Source organism: Penicillium verrucosum, assembly GCF_028828655.1.
Source record: "Penicillium verrucosum strain IBT 35672 chromosome Unknown utg000003l_segment0_segment0, whole genome shotgun sequence".
NCBI classification, from domain to species: domain Eukaryota; kingdom Fungi; phylum Ascomycota; class Eurotiomycetes; order Eurotiales; family Aspergillaceae; genus Penicillium; species Penicillium verrucosum.
Window position 1 is genome coordinate 4,162,765 of NW_026643212.1, and position 12,091 is coordinate 4,174,855.

A 12,091-nucleotide genomic window follows, 5' to 3' on the forward strand; every position below is an offset into this window, starting at 1 on the left:
GAGCTGTTGGGGTTGCTGGAGATTGATTGGAAGGAGACTGGCAAACCAGATCGGAGTGAAGAAATAAGAAAAAGAAGCAGACCGCTGTACAAGTGAACCTCTAGGCGGAGAGAGTCGACAGGTCGGGGTAATAAGCGAGTGAGCAGGAGTAAAGGGGAAAAAAAAAAGAAGACCTCTCATTCACCGTCAAACGAAATGAAGCTGAAGGGGACCGAGACCGAATTGGGGTGTCGGGACTTGCTGGTTCACGTGACATTACGATTTGTAACCCGAGAGGGGCGAAACTGTACCTTCACGACATCATCTGGCACCCTGAGGGCCGTCCCTCGATCCTTACTACTATTCTTACATGGCCTTTAGGGCCATTCATTCTCATTCACCTATTCTGGTTCAATCCGAGGCAACTGGTGGAACACTCAATATACTGCCTGCTACTTGATTGCATCTTATCAGTTGTTGGCTTTATCCAGTCCCCCATAGCACCCCTCATCTTCCATTTGAGCCAACCGGCTTGTCTCGTCTCTCTGCATTATTTGGTTTATTGGGGTCTCACTGTTGCAGGACAAATACCGCATAGATATGTCATCCAATGCAGGACAAAACCCGCCCCCTTCGAAAGCGGTAAACATTCCAAATACAGTCTCGTCTACTCCATTCCACTCAGCAGCTCCGGCAGAAAACAGCAGCTCTCAGAGGCGCGTAGGAGGCTCTGGAAGTTCTCGGTCAGGGGTATCATTGAAGACTTCAGCCACCCCAAGGAATAACCAAGCTCGGAAGAGTCAACATAACCGTCAAAGAAAACCTCGGTTATTGGATGATGACGAGTACAACGAATCGGTGGGTTCACAGGTCTATCTTCCACAAGAGCTGCCTGCTGACCCTGGAGTCGTTATACTATATAGGCCGCCATGAAATCCACCACTAGTCGGAAGGGACAGACGTCCATCACTCACCTGATGAACTTTTCACTTCCACCTCGCCCGCAATACCAAGCACCCCCTCGCAACATTCGACGGTATACATCCTGGGGAGCGGGTGCAGTAGACAAATCGCGTTATGTACACGCGAATTATCGGTTTATTGTGATGCCAAATCAAAATTTCCATGCCCAGGCAGCCAATGCCGATGTTCATCTCGATTGGGCCGCGGTCCTTCAAGTGCTGGTATCTGCGCAAACACAGGCTGCCAGTTGTCCCATATGTCTTTCTACTCCGGTTGCACCACGGATGGCACGGTGTGGTCACATCTTCTGCCTCCCATGCCTTATCCGATACATGCATTCATCCGATGACGATAACACGGTCCCTGAAAAACGGCACCGTTGGAAGAAATGTCCTATCTGCTGGGACTCCGTGTATATCTCTGAGACCCGACCTGTCAGGTGGTTCCGTGGCCAAGAAGGTGATCTTCCCGTCGAAGGTGGTGATGTTGTATTGAGACTAGTAAAGCGAGAGTCAGGCAGCACTCTTGCTCTGCCTCGTGATGGATCTGAGACACTTGGTCCAGGCGAGGATGTTCCGTGGTATCATGTGGCGGAAGTTGCCGACTATGCTCGAATCATGAAAGGTGGCGAAGAATATATGACCGCCCAGTATGATGCTGAGATCGAAGACCTCCAGAGACAGGAAGTCGAAGACGAGCTTCTCTTTGGTGATGAGAATACTTGGACTCGAAAAGCAATTGGTTCCATCAAGGATGCCAAAGAGAAGCTGAAAGGCATTGGCAATCCGCCTGAGGTCCGGCCAGTTAAGGAGCGCACTATTGCACCTACGCCGGCTACATCAGATGAAGCGGACCATCTCTCTAAAACCCTAGACGGGGTCCATCTCGATCCTGAATTCGGCGCCGAAGCTAAAGGGAAAGGCCCCAGCAAGCAAACACCAGTGTCTTCCGGGTCAGATCAACCATATCACTTTTATCAGGCGTTGCCTCACTTCTACCTCTCGTCCTTGGATATTCGCATCCTCAAGGCTGCATTTGGGGAATATTCTCTGTTCCCTGCAACTATCCTACCGCGAGTGGAGCACATATCAACAGGCCACATCGTGGATGATGAGCTTCGCAAGCGAGTGAAATATCTCGGGCATCTCCCGCAGGGATGTGAGGTTAGCTTCCTGGAGTGCGACTGGAGGGACGTGGTTGTCCCTGAGGTTCTGGCGCGTTTCCGCGCAGAGACTGATAGACGTCGAAAACGTAACCGGGAAAAAGAAGCCCGGGAAGAAAAGGACCGCATTCGCGCGGAAAAGGAAGAGGACGACAAACGATGGGCAGCCGCTCGGCGCAAGCGGCCAAGTATTGGAAGTGCCAGCGTCAGTGAGGCTCCATTCTCTGCTCATGACTTCCAACCACTTCCTCACAACGTGGATTCTACATTGTTTGACCCCGGCACCGCCTCCTCGGCCTCTCCTCCACGCTCATCGTCTGGATTCGGGGCATTGGCTTCCCCTTCCACCAGTCCCCCAGGTATCCGCACTGTTTGGGGCACAACGGCAGTGGGTTCACTGTCACCAAGCCTTGAGGCTCAAAGAGCTATACACAGTGACGGGTGGCGGCAGGACTGGGAGGATGAGCTATTTGCCCAACAGGAATCTGAATTGCTCGCTCGGACGGCACCCGGAGACCAAAGTCCTAATCCTGTACCATCTTCCAGTGCGGGTAAGAAAAAGAAGAAAAACAAAACTAAGATTACTTTGATGGCCACTAGCAGCCAGAGAGGGGCATAGGCTTCAACGAAGCCTCATTGTTTATTGTACTTTTCTCAATTCCCATTGGCCTTGTACTGCATTAACATATACTATGTATGGTCCCTTTCCCCGACTTTTCGGGTTGTTGACTTAGTGTGATTTTCGCCTGTGCCTGTCTGTATGCTATTCTACTGGTACTGTTGGATTTTTCTAGAATATTTGAATGAAATAAACACACAATTACATTTATAATTCTGAACCATTTGCCCCAAGATGATATAAGAAACGTTATACAGAACATGCCGACGTCTTTTTGGTTTTATTAGATGGTCTTTTTAAAGGGTCTTTTTAAGGGTCTTTTTAGATGTATACGCAAATGTGCTAAAAAGCATAAATCATAGGTCTTTTCTATGTTGAGATATACCAAGGGGTAAATTACATAGATCTAGGGTTTAGGAGAAATAGGCAGTTGACAACGAGCTCCCCCACAATGACACAACCAATTCCAAGGTTCTTCTCTTTTGGTAAATTGTCTTTGTGGGGTGAAATATTTATTTAGTGGAAGAAAAAGCATTTAGCCCCTTTTAGCATCTATGAAAAGGGAATCTATACTACAGAGTACAACATAATGATTTTAGACATACAACTAACTCTCACTACTACTACTACTACTACTACTACTACTACTACTACTACTACTACTACTACTACTACTATTACCAAAAGGACACGAATATTTCAATAGTTATAAACTCAAGTATACCAGTAACCAGATAGTTAAATACCAATTGCAGATTTTAAAATTAGTCATTATGTAATCCATTAGTACGGGGCCCGCGGACAAAGTAAACATTCAGGACATTCCTGTTTTTTTCCACCCTCGCTCCTTTTTACCCTCAGCCATTCCTTTCCGTACCCTCAATTGCAGTCGGAACCTTGGTCTTCCGATTGAGCGACTATGACTTTAACCCGCTCTCAAACGGGGAAGACCCCTAAGTGAGTAGTTTCCACCGGACGTCTGTTGCGACGTATCCACACCCTGGATCATCCAGGGTTATATTTTGCCAATCCCCGGAACTTTTGGCTTGTACATAGTAGGCTTTTTGTCAAGCTAATTTGGAATCCTGTCTTCCTCCAGAAAAATGGATCGTCCCGGCTTCATTGAGACCCCCGGCGGCCGTCGTGCCACCCGCAACAGTTCTGTCTTCGAGGGTATCGAGCATGAGGTTGCCCCCTCCCCCTCCCTAGAGAGTTCCAAGACCACCTCCCGTCGTCGTACTTCAGCCAAAGTCAAGACTGAAGAGGATGATACGCCGGTAAAGTTCACGACCAATGGTAAGGCTGCCACTCCTAAGTCCAAGTCCGCATCGCGCGTGGTGGACGGTTGGGAGGAAGGCCTCGATCCCAAGGTGGATTACAGCGGACACTTTGAATTCGGTGGCTCTTTGGGAGTGCTGTCCATGATGATCGGATTCCCCATGCTCATGTACTACATGTGGATTGGTGCCACTTACTACGACGGCAAGTTCCCTCGTCCCGCGGAGAACGAGAGTTACGGCGACTTTTTCGCACACTTGGTCAATCTGGTCTACACCGGTGCTTTCCCATCGGTTAAGGCATGGACTATCTACTGGGTTTTCTTCATCTTTGAGGGTGCCTGTTACGTGCTTCTTCCCGGTGTGAGCGTTACGGGCCGACCTCTGCCACATATGGGTGGCAAGCAGCTGCCATACTACTGCTCTGGTGTGTGGTCTTTCTACACCAGCATTGCATTGGCACTGATTGCCCACGTAACTGGGATTTTCAAGCTTTACACCATCATTGATGAGTTCGGCCCCTTGCTCACCGTTGCCATCCTGTCTGGATACATCGTCTCTTTCATTGCCTACTTCTCGGCTTTGGCGCGTGGCGCAGAGCACCGTATGACCGGCTACCCGATCTATGACTTCTTCATGGGTGCCGAGCTCAACCCCCCGCATGTTCAAGATCCTCGACTTCAAGATGTTTTTCGAGGTCCGCCTGCCCTGGTACATTCTGCTCGGCCTGTCTATGGGCGCCGCTGCACGCCAATGGGAGTTGTATGGTTATGTGTCCGGCGAGGTTATGTTCCTTGTCATGGCTCATTACCTTTACGCCAATGCCTGCTCCAAGGGTGAGGAGTGCATTGTTTCCACCTGGTAAGGGTATCTCCTGCCCCAAAATCATAATTATTTCCCTAACAGTTTGCAGGGATATGTACTACGAGAAGTGGGGCTTCATGCTGATCTTCTGGAACTTGGCCGGTGTGCCTCTGAGCTACTGCCACTGCACAATTTACCTCGCCAACCACGACCCTGCTGAATACCGGTGGAACCGCTACTTCCTTGCCTTCCTCTTCGTCGCCTACCTGTTCGTCTACTGGGTGTGGGATACCACGAACAGCCAGAAGAACCGTTTCCGCCAGCAGGAGCGTGGTACCATGGTGTCCCGCAACACCTTCCCTCAGCTTCCTTGGCAGACGGTGAAGAACCCCAAGACTCTTACTGCGCCTGATGGCTCAAAGATTCTTGTAGATGGGTGGTGTAAGTTCATGCCATATATGGAAAACCTACAAGCTCCGATACTAACAACCGTATAGATGGCAAGGCCCGCAAGATCCACTACACGTGCGATCTTTACTTCGCTCTGAACTGGGGTTTGATTACCGGATTCTCAAGCCCGTTCCCTTGGTTCTATCCTGTCTTCTTCGCTTGCATGATCAGCCACCGTGCCCTTCGTGACATCCAGCGTTGTCGCACCAAGTACGGCGAGACTTGGCTCGAATACGAACGCCAGGTGCCTTACCTGTTCATTCCTGTGAGTAACTTGATCTTGAAGACTTTTCCCAGCGCCTGTGACTAACCTTGTATGCTATAGTACGTCTTCTAATCGCAGCTTGCTGCGTCCCCTTGGACTCATTGGAGGCTCAGTAGTTGGGAGCCCGGGGACTTTTTTTTCTTCTTTAGGTCTAAGCAGACCATCATTCAGCCATACAAACTTGGTGTATTATATGTATAAAACAAAACGTCAAATAAATTATTAATACCTGCACCGATTATGAAGCAAGATGTTCCGGCCATCGTATGGTGGCCTTGAGTTATTTTGGAATCCACCATGGGGCTTTTTCATGACTTGTTGTACGATTGTGCCGAATCACGTACTACTACCACGAAGTTGATCGAAAATGTGAAGAGATGATATTCTATTCTAATCTCTTCAATTGCACAATTTCTGTTTTAAAAGGCAAAAGTAAAGAACTCTTCGGAGTACATTAAACCGAGTGTTAAGATGCTGGCCAGTATCAGCACATGACTGCCCCGCGTGTGTTATCGATAATGATTTCGCCGCGCCTCAATCATCTGTATTCTTGAGGTCATTCCAATTGATTGCTCGATTCAATTCCAATCTATTTCTATATTTGAAAAGAAAAGAAAAACACTATGCTGATCCAAGAATCCTATCATGATGTCCCCACCACAGCGGATGGACAGGGGAAGATGCGTATGTACACAATCGTCCCTCTCATATAGCACATCCCCCTTCTATAAAGCCATTGCCCCTTCATAATGCCAATCCTAACATTTTACTAGGCATCTATGTCTTTCACCCGACAATCCCGGGTTACCCCAAAGCCCGCTTCCCCGGAGTCGTAGTTTTCAGCGAGATTTATCAAGGTTTGTATCCCCTTTACGATCATTCCCCAACACCTCGACTAAAGATCATGACCCGCAGTAACGGGCCCCGTGGCACGATTTGCACGCCAGATCGCAGGCCAGGGCTACATCTGTGTTGCTCCTTCGAGCTACCATGAATTCACTGGTCCGGAAGCTCTGAAGTATGACGCGGAGGACACGGACAAGGGGAATGCATGGAAGATTGGCAAGGTAAGTGAAATAATACAGCTTCCGTGAACATATGCTTTACTTGCCTTTTCTATTCTTGTTCTTCATTGGGCTCTTTCTGGGGGAGTTAAATTGCACCGCTGATTGTTTATTAGAAACTTGCCGCTTATGATGAAGACGCTAGTCTCAGCGTGGATTATCTGCTTTCGCTACCCACTTGCAATGGACAAGTTGGTGCCACAGGCATGTGTCTGGGCGGCCATTTGGCCTATCGTTGCGCGCTGGATAGCCGGGTCAAGGCGAGCGTGTGTTACTTTGCCACGGATATCCATAGCAAGACCCTTGCCCTTGGCAAAAATGATGATAGTCTAGAGAGAGCTGGGGATATCAAGGGTGAGATGCTAATGGTATGTCTTGGATGTTTTTTTTTTTTTTTTTCATCTTTTTATTCTCCTATTTTTCTCATTTGGGTCAATTGCTAAACAAAATCTCTAGATCTTCGGCAAAAACGATAACCACGTCCCGCCCGAGGGACGCGATCTCATCCGTAAGACCCTGCATGATAAGGGTGTCTTGTTCGGTTTCTATGAAGTCGCTTGGGCGCAACGTGAGTTGCACAAATCCCTTAAACACCAAACACAAATATGCTGACGAGAATACTTATCCAGATGCCTTTATCCGTGATGAGCTCAGCAAGGGTCGGTATGATCCGGCTATTACCAAGGTCTGCTTTGAGATGCTGCTCGAGCTGTTTGGGCGCACCTTGAAGCTGGATCTGGGCGATCATGATGGGCAAAAATTGGTGATCGAGGATGTTTGTTAAGAGGGTTCGAGTATTGTCAAACTGCATGGAGTACCGTGCCGAAGAAGGGGCTGATTCGCTAATATTGGATGTGAATCAATTGATTTCCAATGGGACTGGATCGAGTTCTTAAGGGGTATACTTATACATACAACATAGTACGTACCATGTGAATCCTCTGTAGAGATACAGAGTAACGGTATAGCGCTGCAGGCACCAAACCTAACCGGGTGCATATATCACAATCCAAAGCCTTATAAATTCAAAATTCAGAGGATCGTATGTGTCAACCGGTGCATTTACTAAATTGTGGCTTGAGTCCATCTGGTCGACCTGGCGACCATATATTATTGCCTCCGGCAAGGGTTGAGGTAAACCATTTTATGGCTATTCCCAAAAAAAAAAAAAGAGAGAAGAGAAAAGAAAAGAATATCGACACTAGACTTAGAGAAAAAGAAAGCGTCCTCTCTCTACACATCACAGCAATTTTATATAACATACCCGTGGTTGAAATACTTCTCTACACGGCTACGTAAGACAGGAGACAGTGTGTGTGTGTACTATTATTAGCCGACTGGACCCCAAGGAATCTTTGCCACAAAGTTGAATCGTTTTGATCTTTTGAATTCGAATTTGAAAATTCGAGAGAAACACTTGGAAGAGACGGTTTTATTTTTATTTTTTTATTTTTTGTTCATTTTTCCCTTTTTTTTTCCCTTTCTCCCCCTAAATCCACACACTAGCGGCAGCCCTGTGAGTCCCCCGAGTAACCCGTGGGGATCTTGAGTTCTTGTTTCCCCTCACAGTTTGCTCTCTTGCACGGCTACAACAGTTTGTACACAGTTTCACTTCTCTACTTTTACTTCTATTTCTACTTCAACCTCAACTTTAACCTGGTTTCACTAGAGATCTACCGATCTGGACCGGTCCTCCGCGCAGATCAGGACCCCAATCTTTGAACTCTCAAGTCTCAAAACGGTCTTTGTCAACATTGCCTACTGTCTTTTTCCACTCGTTTGAACCTCCAATTCATAATGGGGTCCACTCAATTCGGGAACTTTCACGTAAGTGCAGATCGACCTGGATATTGTCCCTCCGATGGGTAGATACTGACCGCACACCCGTATGGGTACCACAGAACTTCTGTCGCGACTCAACCTTACCAGTCTGCAATGTGAGTGAGATTTGTTTGAAGACCCCCTGCAATGGCCCCATAGAATTCTCAACTAATGGTATCATTTATCGCGTACAGCTTTTTACCAATGAAACCGCGGCTGTTGCCTTCGGCGCGTGCGATCTGACCGGCATTCCTCTCAGTGAGGAGAGACATCTTCGGAATTTAGGTACGAATCTACGAGGCCGAAGCCGAGGCCGATATGATTGGGGACAAATGATATGAGCATGATGGCTGATTCCTGATAGGTTCGATTCTACTGGCCTTCATCGCCATTGTCTTGAGTGCGGGTATGATATGGAGATCGGACAAGAAGCACGCTGCTGTCGGCCGGAGGTATGGAACATCTTCATTCGCTTTGGAAATATCAACTGACAAGATGGCGCGCGCAGGGAAATGCAATTGTTTTTGCTCGGTTTTATCATCGTTGAGATCTGCGAGATCTTCACAGTCGGTGGCTTCCCACTGAGCGATGCAGTCCGAAAGGTAGGATTTTCTACAGGATACACTCGAGATCTTGGCTGACAGGAGAATCTAGGGATTTTCCGCAGTACATATCGCCGCGATCACGGCTACTTCCTGGGTCCTTCTCATGAACGCACTTGTCGGCTTCCAGTTGCTTGACGACGGCACCGCAGCTTCCATCGGTCTCATATGCGCATCTGCTGCGGCCCTCTTCATTGGGACAGGTTATATTGCCTTGGACACCGGATTCGATTGGACTGGCCGTTTCCAGTCAAGTTATGACCCACCAAATCGCAACATCGCCCTCTATGTTCTATACCAACTCTTCCCACTCGTCTGTCTGGTCTTGTTCTACCTCCTGGAAGCCGTACTAGTGCTTCGGGTTCTGGGCGAGTTCCGACCAATGCGTAAGTACACCACATTGGACTCAAATAAACATATGCTAAAGGTGTAACAGTGTATCTCACCGGTGCTGCCATCTTGTTTGCAATTGGTCAGGTTTTCAACTATGTGATCAGCACCCACTTGTGCCAGGCCGCGGATGGCAAGATCAGTGGAGCTTTATTCGAAACTCTCTTCACTCTCCTTTCTGTCTCCGGTATCTGGGCCTTCTGGAGCAGTATCACCGAAGACGATTGGCCTCTGCCCGTGGGTGGCGGTGGTTACAACTGATCTGATAATTATGCCATCTGCATCATCTATGACTTTGTTTTTGTCTTTGTCAGTTTCCTGCGTGCGAATTTTCACGTCTCTAATTATTTTTCTGCCACACATAACTTTCTTCATGCTTGTTTACAAGTCTGGATCTTGAACTGGGATTGTCGACGTTGTGATACCCCATTTCTTTGAGTCATGTTTCACGATTCACCTGCCATCTCTTACTTTTACGGTGGCTATCATGCCTTGTTTTATGACTCGTTCCAGCCTATCTATGTTTTATGAATTTACCCGGAGTTTCAATCTCCTAGTCCAACTATAGGACGGTCACTTGTCCGTCGGCGTTTATGCGTTATTTTGTTTTCGGGCAGATACCTCCTCACTATGTACTTAGTTGTAACCCATGTCAAATAATCGACTTTTTAGCTATCTCACCTTTTCCGAGTTCATCAGCCCTAACTAAAACAAGCCGATTCCCACCCCTAAAACCAAATCATTCACGGGAAGGCTTTTGTGTAAACGTCCCTCAAATTATTTATACTAGCTAGGCAGTATCTGATACTACCCACCCACGCCGATGCGGACAATTGGGGAAAGACAAGCCATCCTAATGCGACTCAGTGTGACCACCTGGCCATGCTAGTTTGCACTTCGCTTCATATGCCAATCTACCAATCGGCCACCAATGTGACATTCATGCTGAGAGTCATTTCTTTTGCTGAAAACGAATCTAAAATGCCAGTGTATATAATAATCACCACAGCAGCGAAACCAAGCTCCTTGATAACTTAACAAATACCAAAGTTGTATTCATCCATCTCGGTTCTCTTCTCCCCAAACTTTATCGAATATGCGTTTCAATATCGCTGGTCTTGTCCTCGCCTCGGGGTTGACCTCTGCTGCAGGAATAGCTCCTGTAGTCAATAATACCCATACCCAACCCTCCTGTACAGATCTCTTTCTATATACCTAACTGTCCTTCGAATGTAATCTGGGTAAGCTACCATACTAATACAAATTATGTATATAGTACGACAAGAAAATCTAGATATCGTCCGGCAGCTCCCAGAAGCGTGTAGCGTCGCTGCTTGTCTCAATTTGACGGCGCAGCTTACGTGCATTGCCAATGCTATTGCCAACAATGATCCGGTTGCTCTGCAGAAGTGTTTTACGACTTACAAGAGTCAGGTAACTATATTCTTCTTCGTTCATCGAGTTTGTTTTGGAAAGAAAAACTAAGATCCGGATCTAGCTGTGCTCATGTGTTGCTTGTTTTCCATCGATTGAAAATATACTTATTACTCTCGGTATCTGTCCGGCCTCAAAGAATGACATCGATAAGCCTTCTTCTATGTAATTTGCTTGCAGGCCCTAGCCGTATGATAGTTGGGGAACTTGTCATTGCATGTCATAGTTCAGGTTACAGCAGCCGAAGAATCTATATCTCTAATAAAAAAGCCATTCAATGATCGATAATATACATAAGGTCATGTACAATGGTTGTTCATGGGCGTTCAAGGAAGGATGTCGAGATCTGCACATGAACTGAAAACACACACGAGTCGTAAATAATGTATGAGAAATCAAAAGCTCATTTGAATACATCAATGGGGGAATCATGCTTAATCAAAACTTTTGCACACTTCATAGTCGGACTTTGACGTCAACACATGGAAGAGTCCACTCCTGTCTCCCCAACAGGCTGCGCATCCACTCCAACCCAACTCCTGTCCACTCGTCAGGCCTTGACTCCATTCCATTAGGGGAAAATCGTTGTTGGACACCTTCCAACGCAGCACCAGCCAAGACCTTGGCGGTGGAGTTTATAGTATCGAAGACAAATTCCGTCAGACCCTCACCAGGCATTGTTGCTTCGGAGGTTGCATTGCCTGAGATGACATAACCGCCAGGTTCTGAGGTATAGCGTGGTGCAAACCAATTACTTCGTAGATCAAAGATACAACGGTCTGACCAATGACACGAGGAGACGAATAGAATCAGGAGCAATGCGGAGCAATAGATACATGGCCGGTGAATGATGTATGTCAACGCAACAAACGAGATGATGAAAAGCGGGGAGGCGTTGGTCGGGATAAAAAGGAGAGGCAGCCAGCTGCAATATATAGGTCATCTCGGTTAGTCTTCACAATCCCCCCCTACTTTGTTGTTGGTTGCTTGCATCTCTCACCTTCGTAGACAGAACATGATTATGGGGTTTGCGGGCGCTGGCCTTTTGTCGGAAAGGTGCAGATAGATAGACAAGAGCGTCGTTTGACGTAATAAAATTATCTCGATAGTCCAGTGAGCTCACCACCTTCGAACTCAGTAAGTGAAAGTGGGCTTGAAGGAAGTAAGAAGTAATCTGATCACTAATGACGCGAGTCGGGCAAGAAATAACACTAGCCACAGTTCGCCACAACTCGGCAGCCTCAGCCACACCCACGGCTCG

The 12,091-nt window shown here is 47.3% G+C and overlaps 6 protein-coding genes across 6 annotated transcripts; 5 read left to right on the forward strand and 1 right to left on the reverse strand.

Moving 5' to 3' along the window:
* Positions 1 to 579: 579 nt before the first annotated feature.
* N7516_009182 (RING-type E3 ubiquitin transferase MAG2) lies at positions 580 to 2,723 on the forward strand (the record flags this gene model as incomplete). The annotated part of the gene is made up of 2 exons (XM_057221901.1): positions 580 to 837; positions 903 to 2,723. The coding sequence occupies 2 exons, from the start codon at positions 580 to 582 to the stop codon at positions 2,721 to 2,723; spliced, it is 2,079 nt and encodes a 692-aa protein (XP_057072173.1).
* Positions 2,724 to 3,826: 1,103 nt separating this feature from the next.
* On the forward strand, positions 3,827 to 5,591 carry erg4 (c-24(28) sterol reductase; the record flags this gene model as incomplete). The annotated part of the gene is made up of 5 exons (XM_057221902.1): positions 3,827 to 4,711; positions 4,761 to 4,861; positions 4,914 to 5,245; positions 5,302 to 5,519; positions 5,580 to 5,591. The coding sequence occupies 5 exons, from the start codon at positions 3,827 to 3,829 to the stop codon at positions 5,589 to 5,591; spliced, it is 1,548 nt and encodes a 515-aa protein (XP_057072174.1).
* A 551-nt stretch (positions 5,592 to 6,142) lies between these two features.
* N7516_009184 (dienelactone hydrolase family protein) lies at positions 6,143 to 7,367 on the forward strand (the record flags this gene model as incomplete). The annotated part of the gene is made up of 6 exons (XM_057221903.1): positions 6,143 to 6,203; positions 6,293 to 6,376; positions 6,435 to 6,586; positions 6,700 to 6,951; positions 7,040 to 7,151; positions 7,213 to 7,367. The coding sequence occupies 6 exons, from the start codon at positions 6,143 to 6,145 to the stop codon at positions 7,365 to 7,367; spliced, it is 816 nt and encodes a 271-aa protein (XP_057072175.1).
* Positions 7,368 to 8,380: 1,013 nt separating this feature from the next.
* Positions 8,381 to 9,657, forward strand: N7516_009185 (chitin synthase export chaperone; the record flags this gene model as incomplete). Its single annotated transcript, XM_057221904.1, has 7 exons — positions 8,381 to 8,410; positions 8,485 to 8,520; positions 8,599 to 8,689; positions 8,769 to 8,856; positions 8,913 to 9,006; positions 9,059 to 9,392; positions 9,443 to 9,657. 7 exons carry the CDS (start codon positions 8,381 to 8,383, stop codon positions 9,655 to 9,657), a joined length of 888 nt encoding a protein of 295 aa, XP_057072176.1.
* Positions 9,658 to 10,492: 835 nt separating this feature from the next.
* On the forward strand, positions 10,493 to 10,999 carry N7516_009186 (uncharacterized protein; the record flags this gene model as incomplete). The annotated part of the gene is made up of 3 exons (XM_057221905.1): positions 10,493 to 10,589; positions 10,643 to 10,857; positions 10,895 to 10,999. The coding sequence occupies 3 exons, from the start codon at positions 10,493 to 10,495 to the stop codon at positions 10,997 to 10,999; spliced, it is 417 nt and encodes a 138-aa protein (XP_057072177.1).
* A 287-nt stretch (positions 11,000 to 11,286) lies between these two features.
* On the reverse strand, positions 11,287 to 11,847 carry N7516_009187 (uncharacterized protein; the record flags this gene model as incomplete). The annotated part of the gene is made up of 2 exons (XM_057221906.1): positions 11,287 to 11,755; positions 11,831 to 11,847. 2 exons carry the CDS (start codon positions 11,845 to 11,847, stop codon positions 11,287 to 11,289), a joined length of 486 nt encoding a protein of 161 aa, XP_057072178.1.
* Positions 11,848 to 12,091: the final 244 nt, after the last annotated feature.